Source organism: Populus euphratica, unplaced genomic scaffold (genome assembly GCF_000495115.2).
Source record: "Populus euphratica unplaced genomic scaffold, PopEup_1.0 scaffold521.1, whole genome shotgun sequence".
NCBI classification, from domain to species: Eukaryota; Viridiplantae; Streptophyta; class Magnoliopsida; order Malpighiales; family Salicaceae; genus Populus; species Populus euphratica.
Window position 1 is genome coordinate 9,413 of NW_011500178.1, and position 24,387 is coordinate 33,799.

The 24,387-nt window shown below is 34.8% G+C and overlaps 1 protein-coding gene across 1 annotated transcript; it reads left to right on the top strand.

Annotated features, from left to right (window-relative positions):
- The first annotated feature begins 7,696 nt into the window (after positions 1–7,696).
- Positions 7,697–23,955, top strand: LOC105111481 (microtubule-associated protein futsch-like). The gene is made up of 24 exons (XM_011006844.1): positions 7,697–7,922; positions 8,723–10,303; positions 10,415–10,868; positions 11,022–11,185; positions 11,271–11,552; positions 11,645–12,187; positions 12,265–12,690; positions 12,768–13,193; positions 13,271–14,083; positions 14,165–15,211; positions 15,330–15,527; positions 15,625–15,765; positions 15,847–15,978; positions 16,100–16,258; positions 16,338–17,486; positions 17,847–18,131; positions 18,230–18,343; positions 18,436–20,175; positions 20,307–20,477; positions 20,558–20,770; positions 21,318–21,950; positions 22,052–22,219; positions 22,520–22,699; positions 23,095–23,955. Exons 1-24 carry the CDS (start codon positions 7,920–7,922, stop codon positions 23,791–23,793), a joined length of 11,721 nt encoding a protein of 3,906 aa, XP_011005146.1. The 5' UTR covers positions 7,697–7,919; the 3' UTR covers positions 23,794–23,955.
- The last annotated feature ends 432 nt before the right edge of the window (positions 23,956–24,387 follow it).

A 24,387-nucleotide genomic window follows, 5' to 3' on the forward strand; every position in this document is an offset into this window, starting at 1 on the left:
CTAATAAGAGATTTCCTTTTATTTTTATTTTTATTTGTAAAAACAATTAAAAGCCAGGAAGTCTACCTAAAAAATAAAACGAAGAGTCATCGTTGTTTTATTGTACATGGATTATGAATAATTGCTCCATTTGTAATGATTTTTTTTTTTTTGCTATTTACACATACAATCATTGAACTTGACAGCGAGGGTATTATGTTTTTTATTCAATATGTATTAGTTATTATTTAATTAATTGAGGATAAATAAGTTTTTTTAAAATTTCTTTAAGCAAATTATTGTGACTGGATTACTTTTAAAATAAAAAATAAAATTACTTTTAAAATAAAAAATAAAACTTTTAAATATTATATTTTAATTATAATCAAATTGATTGAGAGATAAATTAATATTTAAAAAAATATAAATTATCGTTAAAAATAAAAAATATGACATATAAAACAAATGCATCAAGCATGTGGAGAGCTTTTATCGTCTTTGAACGATGAGTGAGGCTGTAATGGTTATGAGTGAGGCTGCAATGGCTAAACGCTATTTTTTGTAATATTGTTAGAATCATCTGAGCAATTCCTCCTTTCTTAGATATTGCGTGTGGCTTACTAATCTTTAATGTAGCATTAACAGTCTTCATTTTTTTTCCCTCCTTGATTTTAGTGTCTAACCCTCCAACTTTTCAAAACAATCTTTTAATTTGTTTTTTTTTAATTTGACTTATTTTTTTAATTAAAATGATTTATAATTTTTTTTTATCAATTTTACCTTCTATTTTTTTATTTATCATATTTAGTTCTCATTTTTTGGTTACTATTTTCTTATTTGAGAGAATTTTTAAAATTATTTTTTCTTAGGATTTCATCCTTTTTTAGTTTTTTTTCCAATTAAACTTGATCTTTATTCTTTATTTTTTTTACTTTGATAATTTTTTAAATTGATATTTTTTCTGATTTCATATTTTAGTAGAAATTGATTGAGAATTGAGTTTCTTGATTAAGCATAAGTCTAAGATTTCACGGTTTATGAGTTTGAGATAGTAACTCAAGTTTAGAATATTTACCAGAGTTTGCTTGATCTTTTGTTTTTGTTTTTAAACTCATGTTTTTTGAGTTTCATCCTTTAAAATTTATTTAATTGGAGATTGAATTTTATTATTTATAATTTGTTTTTTATAGGATTTTTCACTTATATAAAAAATAACCTGAGTTATCTCGAGTCTTTTTATTTTTTTCTTTATTAAATTTAGTTTTTTAAAGGAAATCTTGTTTTTGAAATAGATTAAATTAATTGATTTAATATAAGTATGATATGCTCACTTCATGATATTTTATTTAATTTGCTTTCTAGGTCATTGATTTAGTGGCACATGCAACCTCTTTTAATGTTGTTATACAACTTTCTACAATGATGTTAGAACACTTTCAATGAGCTTTTTTTAGTTGTAGGACAGTGTTTACAATGGAGCAACAATAAATCTCTTTGCAAGATTTTCTCTATTTTCTATCGAGTCAAATATTGCTTTAGAGACACATGCAACCTCTTTTAATGTTGTTGTGCAGCTTTTTACAATTGTGTTAGAATTGCTTCAATAAACTCTTTTTAGTGGTAGGACGATATTCAAAGTGAAGCGATAATGAGTCTCTAGTTGAATTTTCTTTATTCTCTCTTGAATACGATATTATTAACTCATTTTTCATAGTTAATTATTAGTGTTTTTTTTAAACTCAGTCAAGTCGATGACATGGGTCTCTCATATTCTTTTTTCTTAAAAAACAAAAATGTATAACCTGAGCATTCTTTTTTTTTTTTTAATGTTAGGAAAAGTTTAACTTGACTTGTAGGGTAGTACAAGTCATATATCTAGTATTCTCTATATCACACCATTTTTTTTTATTTGAAAACATTTTTAACTTGGATAAGTGGGATTAATAAACATTTATGAAAAGATTATGCACCAATATTATTTTTTTCTTTTAACCAAGTAGATTAGTGAAATGGTATCAATTCATAAATGGAAGAGGGTAGAGAAATGGGATTTTCATATCCAATTAGAATTAGAATTAGATCATTGACTCATGATATGTTTTAGGTGGGATCATTTTTTTTTAACATGAAAAAAGAAAAATCTAGGCATTACTAATGTTTTCCTAGTAAAATAAAATAAAATCATGTGGAGATTGGCCCAATATAACTTGATTGACTTAATGGGTCTAAAGATAACCCAAATAACTAATGAAAACACAATTTGATTCACAAAAATTCAAAATAATATTTTTTTAATAATATTAAAACAACAATATATTGTATTGATTCAGGCCAACTCGGATTAATTTATCAAATCTACAACCTAGATGATGAGACCATGATAGCCTCATATAAAGTAAAGCAAAATAAATTATGAAACTCAATTCTTAATCAACCAAATATTGAAGAATAAAATTAAAAAAAATTCATTAAAAAATAACAAAGAAATTTGACCTGAGTTAAATTATCATAATACCGAGATAACCTTATAAAAACAAATCAGAATAAATTATAAAACCTAATTCATAAAGATAATTAGATTAATTTATCAAACTCACGATTTGAGCCATGAGATAAAGATAATCTCATGGAAAACAACCAAAATAAATCATTAAACCTAATTCCTAATCAAGTCAATATTAAAATATAAAATTAAAAAAAATTATCAATTAAAAAAAAAATTAGAGTCAATTAGTCAAATTTATGATACAATTTATGAAACCGACCTAATTATATATAAAGTGAATAGTAATAAATTTATAAAGTTTAATTTTTAATAAATTAAATATTAAAATATAAAATTAAAAAATACTATTTTGTGAGGAAATAATAAGAAAATTAGTGATATGTTTTAGTATATACTGTAATAATAATAGAGTACCGAATTGGAGTCGTGATTTAGTGACCTGTAGCATCTGGCAGCACAGGCAACTCACCCAACAGGATTTTAGGACCACGTATCAAATCAAAACCATGCATCATTGCAGGAGGTGTTGCTTCTTTCTTGGCTATTTTACAATTCCAACTTCAAAAACATTTTAAATTCTCTTTCATGTCATCATCTCTTGATTCGAATGTCGATAGCAATGTACGTCTTTAACCACAAAATAAAAACTCTTAATATATATATATATATAAAAGACGGTCAAAGTATCACATGTTCAACCGCCATATCACCTTATTATATAATATAATATAAGATAATATAATATAATATAGTAGGATGGGAAGGCAAACAAGATCACCAAGATAGCTTTTCTTAGTTTCAAAAGTGTAATTATGAAAAAGAAGACCTGAAGCGTACCCCTGGTGTGACCCTTGATTAATCCACAAACCGAAGCATATCGCATAATGACCCAATCATGTTTTTGAAAACTTATTAATATTTTTAAATTAAATTTTCTTTTATGTTTTGATATTAAAAATGCATTTTAAAAATAAAATATATTATTTTAATATATTTTCAAGTCAAAAATATTTTAAAAAATAATTTTTATTATATATTGATGTGGTTTATAAATAAATAATATATATATATATATTCTACATTGAAAAGAAATATTTTTTTTAAAATATTTATAAATATAAATTTTTATTATATAATAAATTAAGTGAAAGTTACTATGAATGTGCATTCTAATGCTGTTATATGTATGTTTTTATAATTATTTTTTTTATTTTTATAATTAATTTTGATATTTATAATTATTGAAATAAAATTGAATAATAACTATTTAATTTAACTTAAAATATAATTACTTCATTAACTATTATAATATTAATAAACATAATATTTTAATTATAATAAGCATGTTATTACACGGACAACACACATGTAATAAAAATAATTTTTTTTTCTTTTTTTTTGTAAAATTCATAAAGTTTAATTATATTTTAAAAATATGATTTATGTATTAAAAAAATTTCACCTTAAAAAAATATACATTAAAGTTTCTAAACCATCCTTTTTATTTATTGACATATTAAATAGATTATTTACACCATGCTCCCAGATATATACCTGAAAAAGAAAAGGCAAAACGAAGATGGAGCCGTACCAATTTTATGCTCCGAGGGCGGCCATAAAAGACAACAATTTTTTGTTTGGTCGGTTTGATGAAGACTGTCTTCGTGTTGTTTTATGCTTCTTTACACGTATGCACCCGTGGCGACCCCAATCTCAATAACCAGCGTCTCTACTTATAATAATAATTAAAAAAATCGAAAATAAATTATTGCTTGCCCACTTTCTTAGACTTCTGCCACTTGGACGGCTCATATGGTCGTCGAGACTCATCCAGTAGATCACATCACCTTGTTGTGCCCTTGTCACCATCCACGTCAGCTCTATAATCCACGCATAACTCCTCCCCCCAAATAGTCTCAAATAAACCCCAAAAAGTCTTTATTTTTTGGTTTTTTATGAGTAAATTATAATTTTTTTTAGTTTTCGTAAATACAAGTTTTTTTATATTCAAAAGCTAATTAAATAATTCTAAAAATAATTTAATTGATCAAATCTTAAATTTACTTCTCAATAATTATAAGTTTAAATTCTTTTAAAATCATTAAAAAATTATATAACTATTAATTTTAGTATCCTGATGCCAAACATTTATGTTAATAAAAAAATTAATTAAATAGCCCTACTGTTTATAAATCTACTTATAACTTGATTTTATATGCCCATTTCATGTTCTCTTCCAAATTATTTCATGTTTTTTTTGTTTTGTTTTATGGAATATAAAACAGAGAAAAAGAAGATATATTCTAAAATAAAATAATATTAAAGTAAACATGATCAACACCAGTAAAGAGACTAATTGATTATTTTACAAAAATACAGGGATTAATCTAAAATTCACTCAATTTTTATTACGGTGAGGGGCTCAAACACCCAACTTTTTGAGTGACAATGACATAAAGCTGTAGTTTTATTGGCAAACGCAAGAGCCTCATTGGTTCTTGGCTTTGCTTCCTTGTTTTTGCCTCCTGCACGTTCAAACTTCATAGTCTATTTCCCACTTATATATATATATATATATATAAAAATTTTAAATTGAAAAAAAATGAAGATTACAATCTCATACACTAATCTTAGAAAAATAAACTCCCATTTCAAAAAATAATTGCTTTAAATAACAAAAAATACATTTAATCTTTATGTTAATAAACAACATATAAAAAAAAATTTAATAATAAAAATGGGAATTTTTTATTAATGTTAAAAATTTATATGTATGTTTTATTTCTATTTATTACAGACCATTCATATGCCATGATTTAAACCCTTTATCTGGATCAATAAATGATGGTCCGTCAAAATTATAATTATTTTCTATAAAAAATCATAATTTAGAATTTGTGTTCCTAATTCTCCAACTTAAATAAAAGATTTTCTCATTATAATTCGAGTGGATTTTCTACAGAAACTGACATTTCATCTTTTAACTTATTTAAAAGATCTCCCTTTTATTGGATAGACATATATAATGCCTACTTAATTTCTAACTACCGGATTCATTTACCAGTTCTTGTTTATTTCCCAGTAGTAAAAATAAAAGGCCTATGTGTGATTGGTATTTGATAAATGAATCTAAGATTTATGAACATTATCAAATGTTTATCCTATTTAATAAATTACATAAAAGATTATTGGAATTGAATAGTGTAATTAAATGTTTTCATATAGAATTTTATAAAAAAAATATCAAGAACAAATGAAGTTAGTAATTATATATGTTTAAACACTTCTAATAAATTACATAAAAGATTATTGGAATTGATTAGTGTGATTAAATGTTTTCATATAGAATTATATATATAAAAAAAGTATTAAGAACAAATGAAGTTAGTAATTATACATGTTTAAACACTTCTTAATTTATATAAAAGAAAAAATTATTTTTAAATTATATTACATGTAAAAGCCAGGAAAAAACATTATAGTTATATACTTAGGTAGTGTTTGGGAACGCAATTGAATCTCATGTAAAAGCCAGGAAAAAACATTATAGCTATATATTTAGGTAGTGTTTGGGAACGCGATTGAACCTGTATTTTTTAAAAATTTAAAATGTTTTTATTTTTTATTTTTGTTAAAATTTAATATAATTTGTATGTTTTGGATCGTTTTGATGTGCTTCTATTAAAAATAATTTTAAAAAATAAAAAGCATCATTAGTATATATTTCGACACAAAAAATTACTTGAAAAACAATCGCTATCATACTACCAAATATACTCTTATATTATACCAAATATACTCTTATATTATGAATTTGCACAATGTTTTTTTTTTAATTGTTTTTTTAACTAGTGGGTTGGTCTTCATCTTGATCTCTACTACAGCAGGTATATACAGGTATTTAATAAAAAAATTATTTAAAAAATAATCGTTATCACACTATCAAACATATTCTTAATGTATTGTGAATTTACATAATGTTTTTTTTAGTGGTTTTTTAACTAGTGGGTTGGTCTTCGTGACATCTTGGATCTCTACTACAGCAGGTATATACAGGCATATATGCATTTAAAAAAGGAGGAGTTTTGCTTCTACTTGTTTAATTAGTCCTCTTAATCACAATTTATTTCATTTTATTTGAGAGGAATAACTGAGTTGTTTTTAAAATTTTTATTATTAAACATTATATCCTATATTTTTATTAGTAAATGTTCAAATGGTGGTGAGGGGGGACCCTCCACATTGGCCAACAATGACACTGACATTTTACGTTACAGGAGATTCCATAATGATTTCTTTTTTCTCGATTAGGCCATAATCAAGTCATTAAGATATCATTATCTTTCTTCTTTTCCATAATTATCTTCGGACTGAGAGTCAAAAACCAACCAGTTACAGCTGCTTTCATTTTCAAAGATTTAATCTACAAAATTCATTGCTTCTGGACCAATTTGAAGCTGCTCTTGCTTTCCCTTCCTCCTCCACCAATCCCATGCGCCTTGGACGTGGATTTTGATCGATACAAGCGGCTGCTTGGATCCAAAGTCATGTTTAAGAAACCGGGTATTTTTAAGATTGTTATAAAGATTATTTTTTAAAATATTTATACGTGAAGATAATATATTTTTATTTGTTAAAATTTGAATCCATTAAAATAATTAAATATTAATAATAATAAAAACTAACTTGATGAGTAAAAGAAGTAGAGTTCTTAAGATTCATGGTTGGACTGTGCTTCCAAACACGGATATTGCTTCAATCTCAATTCATGTTATCATGGCTAATCCTTTTTGCTTAGTCTCACCGATTGAATACAGTGGCAACCAATTTTATCAGCTAAGAAAGATGTCTCGTATAATTAACAGCATGACTACAAGCAATTTCCTTCTCCTGTAACCAAATTTACACTGCAATATTACAGTGACGGACCCAAGAGTGTAGACTTGCCTTGAATCATCAAAAGTCTCCCACAGAAAGTAAGATTGTAGCCTTGAGAAAGGCGGAAAGGAACTGTCAAAAAGAGTGGCACGTCTCAATCGAGTCCAAGAACAATCAGTTCATCTGAGCCCTGTGCCATTTTACTGTATGAATACATGAGTCATTAGGGCATGTGGATGGCCATTCAGTAGGACCATTTTGTATCTTGCCAACTCACAAAACACATTACCTATATCAAGTTGCATTTTGTCACATCCTAGCAAACTTTAGGAATATATATACCTGTCAGCAGTCTATTACCAGTACCTAATGATCCACTATTTATTCATAGTGTATCAAAATCTCTCCTAGTTACGAGAGTAGTGACATTAGAACGAGAGATTTCAGTAGAAAAACTGAGAGTGAGAGTTTGGATCAAAGATTCAGCGGAAATCCCAACTTTCTTCCTGCATATATATATCTGCTTGCATGAAACATATCAGAACCTTTATCTTCAATGGTACGTTCCTCCCCTTAATTATTCTTCTACTGCATGCTTTTTGCTTTTGATGTTGCTTGCTTGTAATGATATAAACTGCAGGATATTGCATGACAAGTTTGCTAGCTATAGATCACTTGACATGTATAGGTTTCATGATCACTTTGAACTAAAAGAATCCAAGCAATGAAATCAATAAATCAAGAAGCTCTTCTTTGATTCATGCTTTCACTGCAAGGCAAGACTGTGATCCTTCTCCTTTTGGACAGATACCAAGAGAAAGGTTTGCAGCCTTTTATTAGCTTTGTTTCCTACCAGGAAACTTGCTCTGCTGCATCTCCTCCTTTTCTTGAAAGAGAGGAGATAAATCGTATGAATATTGAGTGCTTTTCTACATTTCTATCTAAATATCCTCGTATATTATCCACCATGTTTCTTTTAAGAAAATAAAATAAAAAACAAGGATCTGATGGCTGCAGAGATCTTCATATAGAAGTTCATTCTCTGTCAGTGCGATCCGGCTTGGTCTTCCATAAATCTTTGCCGTCATGCGAAAACATATTTGCCAGATGTCTGATAGGGATGCATATACTTAACATTAACCACAAGCTTTATTAATTAAGGTAGCTATTCATTTGCCTTCTGTAATCGTACAAGTCAACCCATAATTTACTTGTAATAATTAATTAAGCAATTTAAAAATCTTAAATGATATGATAAATATCTGCGTCCTTCGACATGCCATTGAACCATCCATCTACCACTACCTGTACGCATCATCTCCCATTTCATTTATATTAATTAGTTATTCACGTAGCCAGGAAACAGAAGGGCTTGAAACTGTACATACCGGCCTTGGAGGCAATGCTGTTGTGCCTGAGGGTGGAAGTTTTTTGGAACCACCCTCGATTGCCAAGGTTTCAGGAGAAGAAATCTTCAGAAAACAGATCGATCAAGTACCATGCCTGGTAGAAAAGAATGAGAGACGGGCGCACGAAGATGAGGGTTTTGACACTACAGAAGAGGGGGAAACTAAGGAGATTGCGGAAAAGGAAAAACAAGTTGATGATGTTACTGGAACCATTTTACAGATGGATAAGATTGAAGGACCATGCGTAAACATTGAAGAAGAGGAGAAAATAGTCAAACATGTTGAAGCAATGGAAGATGGGGAGGCTGAAGTTGAAGGTAAACCAAAGAGTATCGAGAAGGAAATTGGCGGCCCAGAGAAATATGAGGAAGGAGAAATGAAGATAGAAGAGAGTGTTGAACTTGAAACTAGCAATGAAGTGAGCTCATTTGAGCCAGGCTTCAGTCAGGGAAAAGAAGCTCTGAGTCAAACCGCTGATGCGGCAGTCAACAACCTGGACAATCCTGAAACAGTCAAAGAAGTTTGCCAGGAGAAAGAAATCAAAGACAGTGGCACGGGTGATGGAACTATAAATGAACAGCGGATAGAAGAAGAAAGAAAAGGAGAGAAATCAGGGAGTTGCTCTAGTTTCTTGGATGACAAGGGTACTGATGTGGTCAAAGCCATTGAAAAGACAGAAAATGAGAAAGAGGGCACCACATGCGATACAATTGGAGGGGGAACCTATATAGTAGAAGCAGGCATAGACATTCAGAATGAAAAAGAAACAACTCCTGGAACTGGACAAGGTATGCAGGACAAACGGAATACAGAAGACATCGCGACTGTCACTCATAAAACACAAGAGACAGAAGAAATGTACTCTCAGCAAGTAGACAAGCCTGACGAATGCATGGTCTCAGAATCTGAATCAGAGGAAATTGTCAATAAGAGTCCACAAGGAGAAGGTCAAAATCTTATCCTTGAGAAAACAGCTGAAGTTGACAGCAGTGAAGGTGAAAATATTAAGGATGGGATGAATCCTGAACAAAAGCCTGATGGTTTGTTTGTGAAACATGAGGAGAACAAGCAAAGCATACATCAGGATCTGGCTATGACAGAAGAATCAACAGAGGAAAACAGAGACATGGAGACTCCTACTGTGATAGCAGCTGAAAACAACACAAGTGATGCGGTACCTATTACCATTACTACTGCTCATGATCATTCTGTGATAGAAGATGACAAAATCATGGATGTAGTAGCCAATATTGTTCCAGAGCATAGCAAAGAGGAGATGTCTAAGTACGAGGATAAGATCAAGGAAACTTTTGCACAGCAAGATGAAGCAGCAAATGAGAAGATTGAAAATTCCTTGGCATTGATATCTGGGGAGATAGATACAGCGACTTCAAGTGAATGCTCTGAAGCAATTGCATCTGCTAAAGAGGAGACACCCATCAAAATCCCAGGAGAAAGCTTTGAGGATAAGAAGGAAGAGAAACCAATTGATGCCGATGCTGTCGTAGACAGTGGGCTTCCAATAGAAAAGGTTAAAACTATACATGACTCATGATTACTTGTATTTCAATTCCTCCAACAACATGAAAATTCAGCATCAATAATGACAACAGAATCACCAACTTTTCTATTCTTCTCGCAGAGTCTTCTACCAACGGACTTGAATGAGAAGATTGAAGACGCAGGACTTGAGCTTCAATACAAGAATTCCAGTGAGTTGCACTTAAGTCATTCGTTGGAACAAGAAACAATACCAGTACAAGACGAAAAACAGCCAAAACTCTCTGATTTTGAACCTCAAGAACAAGATCATGAAGAAAATGGACCATCTAAAGAGTTGGAAAAACATGCTGAAGATGCCTCTGAAGCATGTGAAAGCATGCAGAACACCAGTTTAGAGAATCCGTCTGCCGAAGGGGCAATAACAACAGAAGTGAACTCAAAAGCAAATGAAATGGCTGTTGAGAAGGAGGAAAAGATCCATGAATTGGAATCCGAGGAAAAGTTAGCGATCGATGATGCTGGGACTAACTTGGAAGAGGAGATGCAAAAGAAGGAAGAAGCCCATGATGAACAGGCATATCAAATGGCAACAAGTAAGTTCTTTAAATTTCCAAATCTTCTCTCTCCCAAATTGAAGCAGAAATCTTTAAATATCACAATGATAACTAATCACAAAATACATATAAATGAAGAGGACAAGCGTAAGAGTTTATTAGGTAATGACGGTCCTCAAACATCCATTGCAGGTGATAAAATTGAAGAAGTAACCTCAGATGAAGTTTGCAGTAGAGAATTTGTTGACAAAAACGTAGAGCGCAGTGTTCAAGCAGCAGCTTTTCAGGAGGCAGAAACACCATCAAAAAACGGAGTTGGAGAGAATTACGAAATGAGTAGCATAGTAAACGAAGAGGTACTCCAACACACATTGATTAACACCGAATCTCATTTTCCTTATGTCTTTTAATTCTTTTGTATGATGGTGTTTGCTAGTACAGGTGATTGATGAACCTAATATCACAGACATTGGAGAGGTCATTGATGAAGAGAAAATTAAAGATGATGCAACACACCTTTCATCAGAACTAGTCTTTGATGAAAAGTTAGTTGAGAGCTCCCAAGACAATGAAACAGAGGCAGAGATGTCAAAAGGAGATGGCGTTGAAGAACAGATGATGAAAGACGACAATGCTAAGGTCATCTTACAAGAATCTATTCAAGAAGCCTCGGTTAATGACTTCCAAAATGATTTGAAGAATGCTGAAAAGTCCAGCAGAGAGGTCAGCATGAAAGTGAACACAACTTAGTTTTCATCACATCTCAGCTCTACATCTTTTTAATCTAAAAGTTAATTTCTTGTGATCTTATCCAGATGTCTGAAGTGTCCGAGGCGGAAGAAAAGGATGAGACAAACAATAATGATGAAAGCCCCGACTTAACTCTACAGGCTTCACTACTAAAAGAACGGGAAAGTTTGCAAACTGAAAATCTTACTGCAGAAGCAGAGGAAAAAGATGAAGACGGATCTTCTATCAGAAAGGATGAAGATGAAAACAATGATGATGGGCTAAAAGAGGTTAAGGAGTGTAGTGAGAAAGAGACATTGAAAGGTGAAGAAGATGTAGAACAAATATCGCCAATGAAAGAGCCAGGAGAAGATCTTGAAAGTTCAGCTAGCATGATATCTGCACAAACCGAGGAAGTTGATTTAAATAAAACGACTCAGAAAACGGAGGAAGAGATGGATGAGGGTATTGAAGGCGTCAAAAAGCCGGCAGAAACTCGAAAAGAAGATGGCGAGGAACAGGCCATTGATGAGAACGACGCCAAAAGCATCCCAGTAAAATCTATCAAGGAAGTTACAATTAGCGAACTGCCGAATGATGAAAATAATGCTGAGGAGTTCAAAAGAGAGGTGAGTGTAAACTTTCTTTCTATTAAAATACTCCATGCTCTTGTTTGTTGACTCAAAAGTTTTTGTTTCTTAAGCAGATTTCTGAGGAATCTGTGGCAGCTGGAACAAATGAGAGTATTGCAGATGCGACGTATCAGAATGATGGAACAACCCCCAATGCAGCTCTTGAAACTTCGACAGGGAAAGAGACATTGAAAGTTGAAGAAAATGTAGAAAAAATTTCGCCAATGAAAGAGCCAGGAGAAAATCTTGAGAGTTCAGCTAGCATGATATCTGCACAAACCGAGGAAGTTGATTTGAAAAAAACGACTCAGAAAACGGAGGAAGAGATGGATGAGGGTATTGAAGGCGTCAAAAAGCCGGCAGAAACTCGAAAAGAAGATGGCGAGGAACAGGTCATTGATGAGAACGACGCCAAAAGCATCCCAGTAAAATCTATCAAGGAAGTTACAATTAGCGACCTGCCGAATGATGAAAATAATGCTGAGGAGTTCAAAAGAGAGGTGAGTGTAAACTTTCTTTCTATTAAAATACTCCATGCTCTTGTTTGTTGACTCAAAAGTTTTTGTTTCTTAAGCAGATTTCTGAGGAATCTGTGGCAGCTGGAACAAATGAGATTATTACAGATGCGACGTATCAGAATGATGGAACAACCCCCAATGCAGCTCTTGAAACTTCGACAGCGAAGGAGACATTGAAAGATGAAGAAGATGTAGAACAAATATCGTCAATGAATGAGCCAGGAGAAAATCTTGAAAGTTCAGCTAGCATGATATCTGCGGAACCCGAGGAAGTTGATTTGAATAAAACGACTCAGAAAACTGAGGAAGAGATGGATGAGGGTGTTGAAGGCGTCAAAAAGGAGGCAGAAACTGGAAAAGAAGATGGCGCGGAACAGGTCATTGATGAGAACGACGCTAAAAGCATCCCAGTAGAATCTATCGAGGAAGTTCCAGTTAGCAAACTGCTGAATGATGAAAATAATGCTGAGGAGTTCAAAAGAGAGGCGAGTGTAAACTTTTTCTCCATCAATTTATTTCATACTCTTGTTTGTTGACTCAAAAGTTTTTGTTTCTTAAGCAGATTTCTGAGGAATCTTTGGCAACTGGAACAAATGAGAGTATTATAGATGCAACGTATCGGAATGATGGAAGCCCCAACGCAGCCCTTGAAACTTCAACAGTGAAACAAGTGGAAATTGTGCAGGGTGAGGGTAAGGACACAATTCCAGCAGAAGCTTCGCCAGAAGAGGAGGAAGAACATGATCGGGCTAGAGGGTTTAAAAGGGTTGGAGATAATTCCAGAGAAATCAAGCTGGAGGAGGATCTAGAGAAGAGTGACGAGGAAACATCCAAAAAAATTGATGCTGTTGCACATGAGACAAATCAGCACATTGAATTCCCTAACTCGACTCTGGAAACTTCACCAGTAGAAGAACAGGAAAGCGTGCAAACAGATAACCTAACCCCAGAAGAAACTTCACCAGAAGAGAAAAAATATGAGGATGGATCTTCCTACAAAAAGGATGAAGACAAGGAGAAGAACACTGGACTAGCCGAAGAGACACGGAATGCCGGGGAAACATTGAAGGCTGAAGAAAGTTTAGAGCAAATTTTGCAGGATAATAAATTGATAGAAAATCCCAAACAATCAATCAACATGATATGTGCAGAAACTGAGGCAGATGCTTTCAGTAAAATGGTTGATAACCAAGAAGAAGAAATAGTTGAGATTCCTCGAGGAAATGCAGAGGCAGAATTGCTCAAAGAAGAAAATATCGAGGTACATGTCGTAGAAGAGAGCAATATCAATAGCCTGTCACAAGAATCCGCTGAAGAAAGTCTAATTAAGGACTTCCAGAATGCTGCAAAGAATTCTGAGAAGTCCACCGAGGAGGTAAGTCTGCACTTGAAACAATATTTGACGTTGTCAGTTCAGAGTCTTGTATGTTGAACAAAGACGTGGTATCTTATGCAGATGTTAGAGTCTCAAATAGCTGGAGGTGATGAAACAAATACGAATGATGAAGACTGCAGCTCAAGTCTTACCATTTCCGTGGATAAAATAGATGAAAGTTTCGAGGGTGAGGATAAGAACATCACTACAGCTAAGGCTTCAACACATGATGAAAAAGAAGAGCATGGATCTTTGGACAGAGCAGACGATGGAAATGATAGCAATCCTGACCTAACTGTGACTAACCTGGACAGCGCAAGGGAAGCATCGAAGGTCCAAGAAGATTCTGAACAAGAATTGCAGAGAATTGAACCAGGAGAACCTGAAGAGCCATCAACTGTAATGGCTGCTGAAACTGAGGCAGGCACTTTGAGTGACAAGATTGATGATGTTACAAGCCAGGAAGAAGTCGTCACAGTCCCAAACATTGAAGAAACCGTAGAGAAAGAAAAGAAGGAAGAGCATGGACCTTTAGACAGAGCAGATGACGAAAATGATAGCAATCCTGACCTAACTGTGACTAACCAGGACAGCGCAAGGGAAGCATCCAAGGTCCAGGAAGATTCTGAACAAGAATTGCAAAGAATTGAACCAGGAGAACCTGAAGAGCCATCAACTGTAATGGCTGCTGAAACTGAGGTGGGCACTTTGAGTGACAAGATTGATGATGTTACGAGCCAGGAAGAAGCGGTCAACATCCAAAACATTGCAGAAACCGTAGAGAAAGAAAAGAAAAAAGAGCATGGACCTTTGGACAGAGCAGATGATGGAAACGATAGCAATCCTGACCTAACTGTGACTAACCTGGACAGCGCAAGGGTAGCATCGAAGGTCCAAGAAGATTCTAAACAAGAACTGCAGAGAATTGAACCAGGAGAACCTGAAGAGTCATCAACTGTTATGGCTGCTGAAACTGAGGCGGACACTTTGAGTGACAAGATTGATGATATTACAAGCCAGGAAGAAGTTGTCACCAACCAAAACATTGAAGAAACCATTGAGAAAGAAAAGAAAGAAGGAAGTGAAGATATAGATGTGACCCAAGTTAAAAGAGCTGTAATGGAGGAGGTAATAGTCGAAGTGACCTTACATAATTGTTATTTCCTCTTGATTTCATTCACTAATGTGATTGGCTGTATCTCTAAAAAAGCTACGCTAATGACATTGTGATTTAACCGTGACGCAGGATCTCAAATTAGTTGCAGAAGCATCTGATGCAAACAAAAGCGTGGAGAATGATGCGGAGGATGAAAATATTATATCAGGTGGAAAAGAAGTTGAAACAGTCGGAAAGAAATTTGAATTGGACTCCATACAGAAGCTGGAGGTTGAAGAGAAGAGGGAGAATACAGAAGAGGAAACAAAGAATGAAGACGTCAAAGAGGTCCGGCTAAATACATTAATCTTCACTTAATCTCAAGCCATTTACTCTTTTTCCCACTTCTGATTGTTTACTTAGTGTGAGCCTCTTTTGCATGCAGGTATGTGGAGATACCAAGCTTGGCAGCTTGAGTGTGGATGCTGAAAAACACGTCACAACTGAAGAACACGCCAATACAGATATCTCACCACAAACCACTGGAGAAAAAACAGCTGAGGAAAAAGCAAAAACTGTAAAGGAGGTTGGCTTGAGAAGTTAATTTATTCATGTTTCTGTTGCATGTTAACGTCCCTCTAATTCATATTCAACATCTATTGTACAGATGGAAGAATCAGTGATAACCAGTGTAGATGAGGACGCTGAGAAAAAGGTTCCAGAGGAGGAAAGTGCTATTAATGACCAGTCTAGGATTATATACAAAGGTGACGAATCAGGAATGTTGGTAGAACAAGAGGTACATTGAACATTACTGCTCCAGCACTCAATATCGAACTTTTATCCTATCTGCTCTTATTTCTATGTCTCGTATATTCTCATTCAGTTCTAAATCAATCAATACCACATCATTTACCTAGGTACATGAGATTATTCAAACAGCTGAGTATGGGGATATTGGAAAACAAGGTAGTGTTATTAAGGACAGCTATGAGTTACCTCTAAGCAGCACAAATGAAGAGAATCCTCTACACAAGGAAACAGAAGATGAAAGTGATAAAGTAAAGCCATACGAAGAGGTCTGCTTCTGAGTTGGACCCTGCATTCCTGTTTTGCCATCTTTTCTAGTTGCTTAATTGTAGTTTCGTGTGTTTACAGGTTAAGGACTCAAAATCTGAATTCACTGAACCGTTTGAAGCCAGAGGTTCAGTGGACAGGCAAGAATTTGAGACCTTAAGGGGCAAACAAGGACCAAATAGTGACATCTACCTTGTAAAAGCATCTGAAGGAGTTTCAGAAAAAGAAAGCAATAAAGGCCCCATTGAAATCTCCTACTTAGAGTCTGAGAGTAAAGGAGAAATCTTGGAAGAAGTTCAGCCTGATGTTAATGATTCTAGCTCAGAACTTACAACAGGAATTACAAGAGAAACGAGCTTTAAGGAAGCTGAACCAGAAGATAGAAGGCAAATAGAGAGTTTCGAACCAGCTCCTCAAGAGAAGGGACCAGTGACAGAGAGCACGGAAAGAACTACACTGGAAAGTGTGGATATTGATGCCAAACCAGAGGATTCCAACTTTATTGAGAATGAGGACCATGGGATTCCAGCAGCCAGTGAAGCAGAAGAGCTAGAGAATGAAATGCATGAGGAAACTCCAATAACAGGAAGCGAAGATTACAAAGAGGAGACCACTAATGAGACATCTCAAGGTGATGTTTTAGATGATAAGCAGGTGGAATGCTCTACAATGCTACCTAAAGAACCTGAGCTCATGACCAATGAAGGAAACAAGGCAACAGATGAGAATTCAACAACATATGAAAACATAGAAACTCCCCAGAATCCACAGGAAATAGAAATCATTTTAAAGGAAGATATGCCCATCAATGCAAGAGATGCCTCTAAATCAGTGGATCCTAGAATAGAAAGTATAAAGGAAGAAGTTGGGTCTTACCAATTCGACAGTCTGAACGAGCATCATGAGCTAGACAATGAAAAACAAGAAGGCGTAGACATCTCAAAATCATCAGAAGTAAGAGACCTAGCCAATCAGGGAGAGATTTGCAAGCTGATGAATTTGGAAGATGAGTATTCAACAAATGAAGGAGATGAGGCATTAAAGTGTATTGAAGCAACCAGTGCAGAAAGAAAAGAGGCTATCCTGGAAGAAGATAACTCTACTAAGAAATATGAAGATAGCTTAGCAGATAATGTTGAAGCAAACAAAGCAGCATTTGAGCTCGAAGAAGGAACCAACAACCAAGAGCAGGCTATTGGCACCAAAGACTATGGAGTTCTAGCAGAAGAGGTTAGAGCAACCCAATTTTCTTTTTTCTCTTTTGCACTTCCTAACAATAAAATAAGTAATTAGCTTATATGAATTTGTTTTCCTCCATCCCTAATGATGTAAACGAGACACTGCAGACGGATCCTTTAAAAGGGCATTAAATGTAGCAAAAATATGAGCGGTCCTATTGTATTTACCAATAAAATTCGAGCCAAACTATCTCACCCTCAAATATTCCTATGTTAACAAACAAATTGAGTTATAGGTCGTGTCAAAGAGCTTAAAACTTACAACATAACTTTTTATATATCAACCTAGCTCTTCTTGTTTCTGTTTTCTATGATCACATGCAACCTTATACTAATCATCAGATTGTAACAGAATTTTGAAGTATCTGAATCTGGTAAGAAGCTTGAAGGTGTCTCTGAATCTGAGACTGGAGATCAAAGCAGCCAAAAGATCCCTGAGACAGATCCAGGTAAAGTTGAGAACATTACTGAAATTCAGAATAAGAGTTTGAAATCTGTAGAACAAAGTTCCCTAGAATCCCAAGAAGTTCGAGAGGAGACAGGTGAGAAAACAGAGCCGAGATTTGAGACTGAAGGTGATGTCAAGGAAACACAAAACACAGATGAGACTGTAAAGGATGTCTTGTTAACTGAAGAGGTCAGATACAAACCCTTCGTTAAGCATGATTAGCTTCTAAATTCTGCTGATTTACTTCATCTCCTAGGCGCAGTTTCTTGACACTCTGTCTTTATCAGGTACACGAAAAAGTTGACAAAGCTGGTAATGAAACTCTCAAATGCACGGAAAAGGATGTAAATGACACCCTGGAACCTGGTGCTAAATCCACTGAAGATGAAAGGGTTCATGAGGTCAGCTTAACAATAGTACTATTTGATATAATTTTTATATGTTATGTATTTATTTCCACCATGGACTTTTTTTTTGAAGCATCATTACTCAGCAGGTAAAAGAATCCAGCCTTATAGCTGAGGAATGCCATGAAGCAACAGAGTCTAATGAACAAGCAGCAATTATGAACTCAGACTTTCAAGAGACACCAACCATGGAGGAGATGTCACTTGGAAAAGCAATAAATGATGAAGATAATGGGATGACTGCTGTTCTCTCTACCACCAAACCAGCTGAAGAGTCAAATGAAATGATAAAGATTATAAAGGAAGAAGATAGTTGTTGTGACAAGATCAAGGCAACAACTATGGTAGAGATAACAAAGACTAGCTTGGAAGAAGCTCAGCTGGATGAAAAGCCGGTACAAGTATCTAATATTACCTCAAATGATGGCGTTTCTCTTGAAATTGAAGCTGAAGCATGCCAACAAGAAAAAATCAAAGATAACATGGGACTTGAGTTACCCTCAAACTTGGCATCTCCAATTCCAATTGATGATCACGATAACATAATGAGGGAGCAGGTAGTCAAAGAAAGCGCAGATGCAGATGATGTTCAAGAAAATGAAAGAGCTTCTGATGTAGCGTATGAATCCAAAGATCATGGTACTGAAGAGCTGTTCACAAGCAAAATTAAAGAGGAAAATGAGAAATCCTCAGAAATAGTTGAATCTCTAGGTGTTGAAGCAGCAGCAAATGAAATTGCTATTGACCAGAATCCCCCAGAAGTTGTATCAAAAGAAGAGCAAGGAATTTCAGCAACAACTGAAAGAAGGGAAGAAAATATGAAGGATGTGGAGTTGCTGGAAGATGATTTGAGAAACACAGAAGAGGTGCCCTTGCAAAAGGATGATTGTAGGGAACGTGACATCTCTCAATTAGAGCTTCAATCCAATAAAGATATACAGAATCAGAGTCCAAAGGAGGTACTACAAGAAGAATGTGAAACTCCTGATGAAACTAAAGAAGAAATCAAGGAAGGTTCAAAATTAGTATCCATTACTAATTCTCAAGGTTTTGAAGCACTAAAAGAAGATGAGAGTACTTCAGGTCAGATTGTCCCGCAAGAGAAATTAAAAGAGCAAAATCAGATGCTGGCAGCGGCATTACTTTCTAAGGAAAAGGATTGTGGGAATGAAATGATTATTGAGAACATTGAAGAGTGTGTGCAAGTGGAAATACCAACCGATCCACAAAATTATTCTCCAACAAAGATAAAAGAAGATACATGCTTGCATAAAGAAGAGACCAACAAGCTTGAAGTCTCAGGATTTGGGGTTGAACTCAACACAGGCATGCAGAATGATAGAGTGAATGAAATCCAAGTAGAAGAAAGTAAGAGCCCGGATGATGCCTCAAAATTACAGACACCAGAATATGAAACAAGCAAAGAAGCTTTTGAATCTATGTCAGAAGCTCATGGCCACAAAGGCTTCACTGCATCAGAAGAAACTGAAATCGAAGAAAAGCATCTAGAGGTAGCAATAACTGATTTGGCAGCAGAAGAGGATCGGAGTGAGAAAATAATTGATGCAGCTGAAATCATACATGATGAGGTAATAGAAGAAGGAACATTTGAAAGAACCTCCAATCTCAAGCCTGAGTTAAGCAAAGAAGCATTCAAATCTATTTCAGAAGTGCATGGACATGAAGCTCTCGCTGAATCAGAAGTTACTGAAATCAAAGAAAAGCATCCTGAGGTAACAGTAACTGATATGGCTGCAGAGGAAAATCAGAGTGAGAGAACGATTGACGCTACTGAAATCATACACGATAAACTCAAAAGTGAAGAGGTCAGTTAGAGAATAGTCATAACTTTTAGCTTCCCGTACATTTGTCTGTCATAAATTTTAGCTTCTCGTACATTTTACTGTTTTTTTCCCTTTGCTTTGTTTTCGGCAAGTACTAAAATGTTTGATAATAGCTAACCAAGAGGGAAAACCAACAGATCATGGAGGAAAAGGAAGGTGCCAAAAATGGTGACCTAGTAACCCTTGTTGAAGAAACAACTAAAGAGTGTCAGGAAAAGCATGAGCTGAAGGCTGAGGAAAGTCTAGGCGATGAGGGAACACACAAAGACATTCAAAATGAAGAGGTTAGACTATAAATATAGACGTCACTTTTACCTAACTTCTCCAATTGCTGTAAATTAAGAAGTTTTTATCTTGCAAATAGTTATACAAGGAAGTTGAAAAGGCTGATGGAGATGAAAAGCAGATGGATACTGAAAGAATCATTGAGCACCTTCACCTAGCTGCTGCTGACAATGAGACTATGAAGGAGTCCTTTCTGGATGAAGCAGGATCGGAGTTGCACGTTGAAAATCAGATCTGTGAGACAGCTTTTGGAAATGATGGCAGAACAGAAGCTGCAAATGTAAAAGAAGAGGTAAGGCTTCGCTCAGCCCCCTCCCCAAACACACAAGCACATGCACAAACCATACACTGGAAACCTAATAGCCTTCCAGCTTAAAAGGGCAAAAAGAAAACTACACTTTCATTGAAAACCCTAACTCTTTCTAAGATTCATGCAGACAAGATCTGTGAGATGCCAAACAATGTTGCACATATTTTCTAGCAATGACTTCTTGAAAATAATGATGTTTCTTACATAACAGGTTTGGTGTTGATCCAAATCACTAAACCTAGCTTCAAGCTTTGGTGACAGCCAAATAATTTCAACACCAAAATCACTTCTTGAAAATGAAACAAGGATCAAGATAACTTGGAATTATGTAATGAGCAAGAACATGCTTTACTTCAACCTTTTTTGGATCTACAAAGAAATTAAAGGACAGAAAAACCTAAAGAGTCTGTTTTTCAGAACACTAAATTTTCCATAACTTTTCTCATTCTTTTGAAGAACAAATGAAGCATAAATATCTGAATGGATTAAAAAAATTGCATCCGGAATTTCAACAAACCATTCTTATCAGGAAATGGATGTAGAGATATCACAAAAAGAAGTCCCCACGGATCTTGTAGAAGCCAATGAAGCCACCCGAGACATTCATGAGGAGGAGGAAACCTCTAAAACCACTACCGAGCACATTGAAGAGCATGTTAAAGAAGTGGAAATAGAAGTTGATGAACATCCTTCTGCACCAAAGACAACAGAAAACACATGCTCGCAAAAAGAAGAGACTAAAGAGCAGGAAGTATGTGGTTCGGGAGTTGAATGCAGCACAGACATGCAGAAGAACGGTTCAAATGAATTCAAAGAGGAAGAAGGCAGGACACCAGATGAAGATTCAACACTACAGCCTCGAGGATACGAAAACAAGATAAAAGATAAAGAATATCTACCAGAAAGTAACAAGATGACAGAAATAACAGAAACAGGAGCATTTGAAAAAACCTCCGATCTCAGGGCTGAGACAAGTGAAGAGGCTTTCAAATCTGTGTCAGAAGTTCATGAACACGAAGTTCTCGCTGAGTCAGAACATGCTGAAATAAAAAAAGAAAAGCATACAGTGGCTGCATTAACTGATTTGGTGGCAAGGGAAAATCAGAATAAGAAAACAATTGATGCAACTGAAGTCGTGCATGATGAACTCACAAATGAAGAGGTAAGAAAGAGAACTAGACACCACTTTCTGCTTCTCGTTAAATTTTTTTATCTTTTCTCCTTTATCTTTCTTTTCCTGCAAGTATTAAAATTTGACAACAGCTGACCAAGCAGGACAAACAACAGTTCAAGGAGGAAAAAGAAGATACCAAGGATTGTAATCCAATAAACCTTGGCGAAGAAACAACTAAAGAAAGCCGCCAAATATATGATCTGAAGGCTGAAAAAAGTCAGGAAGACAAGATGGAAAATGAAATTCAGAATGAAGAGGTCAGTCAGATTATAAATACAGAAGAACCATTAAATTATAGTTTTTACCTAACCACTCGATATAAAATTAAAGCTTCTGTTTTGAAATGGTTACATAATCTGACCTCCAAGGCCTTCTCTGTTTTCATGGAAATGACCTTTAGCGATACGTTAGATCTCATTGGTGATTATAATACAATTTAAAGGCCCCATAAATACTTTTGCAATAAGAATGGCTAACTAGATCAACCTGTGTTTGGGATGGTAAATAAATTTATAAATAACACGGGGACTGCATACACTGATGCAATTTAAAAACAGGTAAGCAACGAGAGTGGCGAATACCTTCACCAAACTGCTGTCGAGATCAACGAGAACTTTCCAGATGAAGCATTGGTAGAGAATGCTGAGGATATGGGAACTAAGCTGCAGGTTGAAAACCATAGCGATGAGAAAATTTCTGCATGTGACAGAACAGAAGCCACAACAATAACAAACGAGGTTAGGCTGCATTTCTCTTTCCCTCTGTATTGGAAGCCTGTCATATACACTTTTCTGACAAAATTGAAAATTAGACCCAAGAAAAACGTTCAGCGCATTTTTAAAAGCTCCAACTCTTTCTGTGACTTGTGCAGACATGATAAACTTTTTCAATGAGGAATCATATAATGTCATGGATTTTCTTCTAGCAATTAGTTCAAGAAAAAGAAAGAAGCTTCAGCATAGAAATGAGATTTTATGAACAGCAACAATACATGTGATTTGAACCCCCACTAGGATCTTGGGGAAGAAAAGAAGAACAAAAAAATTAAGAAAACAATCTGCCTCTATGTATCCTTGAGTGTTTTCTTAGCATTTCTCATTCTTACCTGCAGCTTGATTTTTTTTCTTATCAGGAATTTGGCACAGAGATATCAGAAAAGGAAAGCCTCCAAGCTCCTGCAGAAGCCTATGAAACCACACTAGACATTCATCAGGGAGAGAGAGACTGTGATTCAACTTCTGAAAAGCCAATTCCAATAGAAGCAGAACCCCAAGAAACCACAGAGAGGAAGAAAGATGCTCCACAAGTGCTGCTGCAGGAGCCGATTGTTGAAGCCACGCAGGGTGCTGGAGTAGGAGAATCGGAACCTGGAAAAGCTACAGGAATCGTTGATGCACAAGGATTCGAGCACAAAGCAGAGAGAAGTATTGGTGAGGAGAATATAAGAGGGAATGATGAAGGTACGTCAGCAAAGACTTCTTTATTTGACATGATGCAGAGCTCCACAAGAGAAAGGCAAGTGGGGGGAGACCTGACAGAAGAAACAAGAGCGGAAGGAGAGAAGACAAAATCAAACGAAGAAAAGGAGGAGGAGGAGGAGGAGGAAGGAGAGGAACACAAAAAGACAGACTCAGGCTCCGATGCTCCAGTCATGGTAGAAGCATCTAGGGATATAGTAGATGTGAAGGTTGCAAGCAAAAAGCACTATAATATACTATCAGGTGTTGGATCAAAAGTGAAGAACTCAATTTCTAAGGTGAAGAAAGCCATTACAGGCAAGTCTTCTCATCCAAAACAACATTCACCAAAAGGAAGCACAAGCAAGACATAGCATGGTTTACTTTCGGAAATATGTTCAAGGTTCAGGTGTGGGAGCTTTTGTATATACAGGAGTTTATGTTTTCAGATTCTGGGAATTTTAATGTTGTGAGCTTTTGAGATACAACTCGAATGTTTGTAGTAGAAGTACATGAAAATCTCTGGTTTGATGTCACTACTTGTTTGAAGTCGTAGTATGGTATCTGGGATTCCAAGCATTTCTAGAATTTAACCCTTTACTTCACCCCAGTAATATCACCCGTAACAAACCTTTCACAGCTACGTGTGAAATGGAAAAGAATAAGTCATTGAGAGTGGAGACTCTTGAGCTAATGGAAGCATTGGTGTTCTCGAGAGTAATTGTTATATAATTATTTTATTAAAAGAAAAGGTTAAAACACTTGGTAAAAGTACTTGAACATGTATTTATGCATGTTTTGTGACCGTGAATAGAAGATTTTGCGCTTCAAAAAACCGCAATCAATTGCTTTTCAAGGGAAAAAATGGTTTTTTTTCTTGGTTCATTTGCTTTTCTAAAATCATTTAAGGGTATCTTGATACTTTTATTGTTATTTATACAATAAAATCACTTTACTGTTCTTGAAAG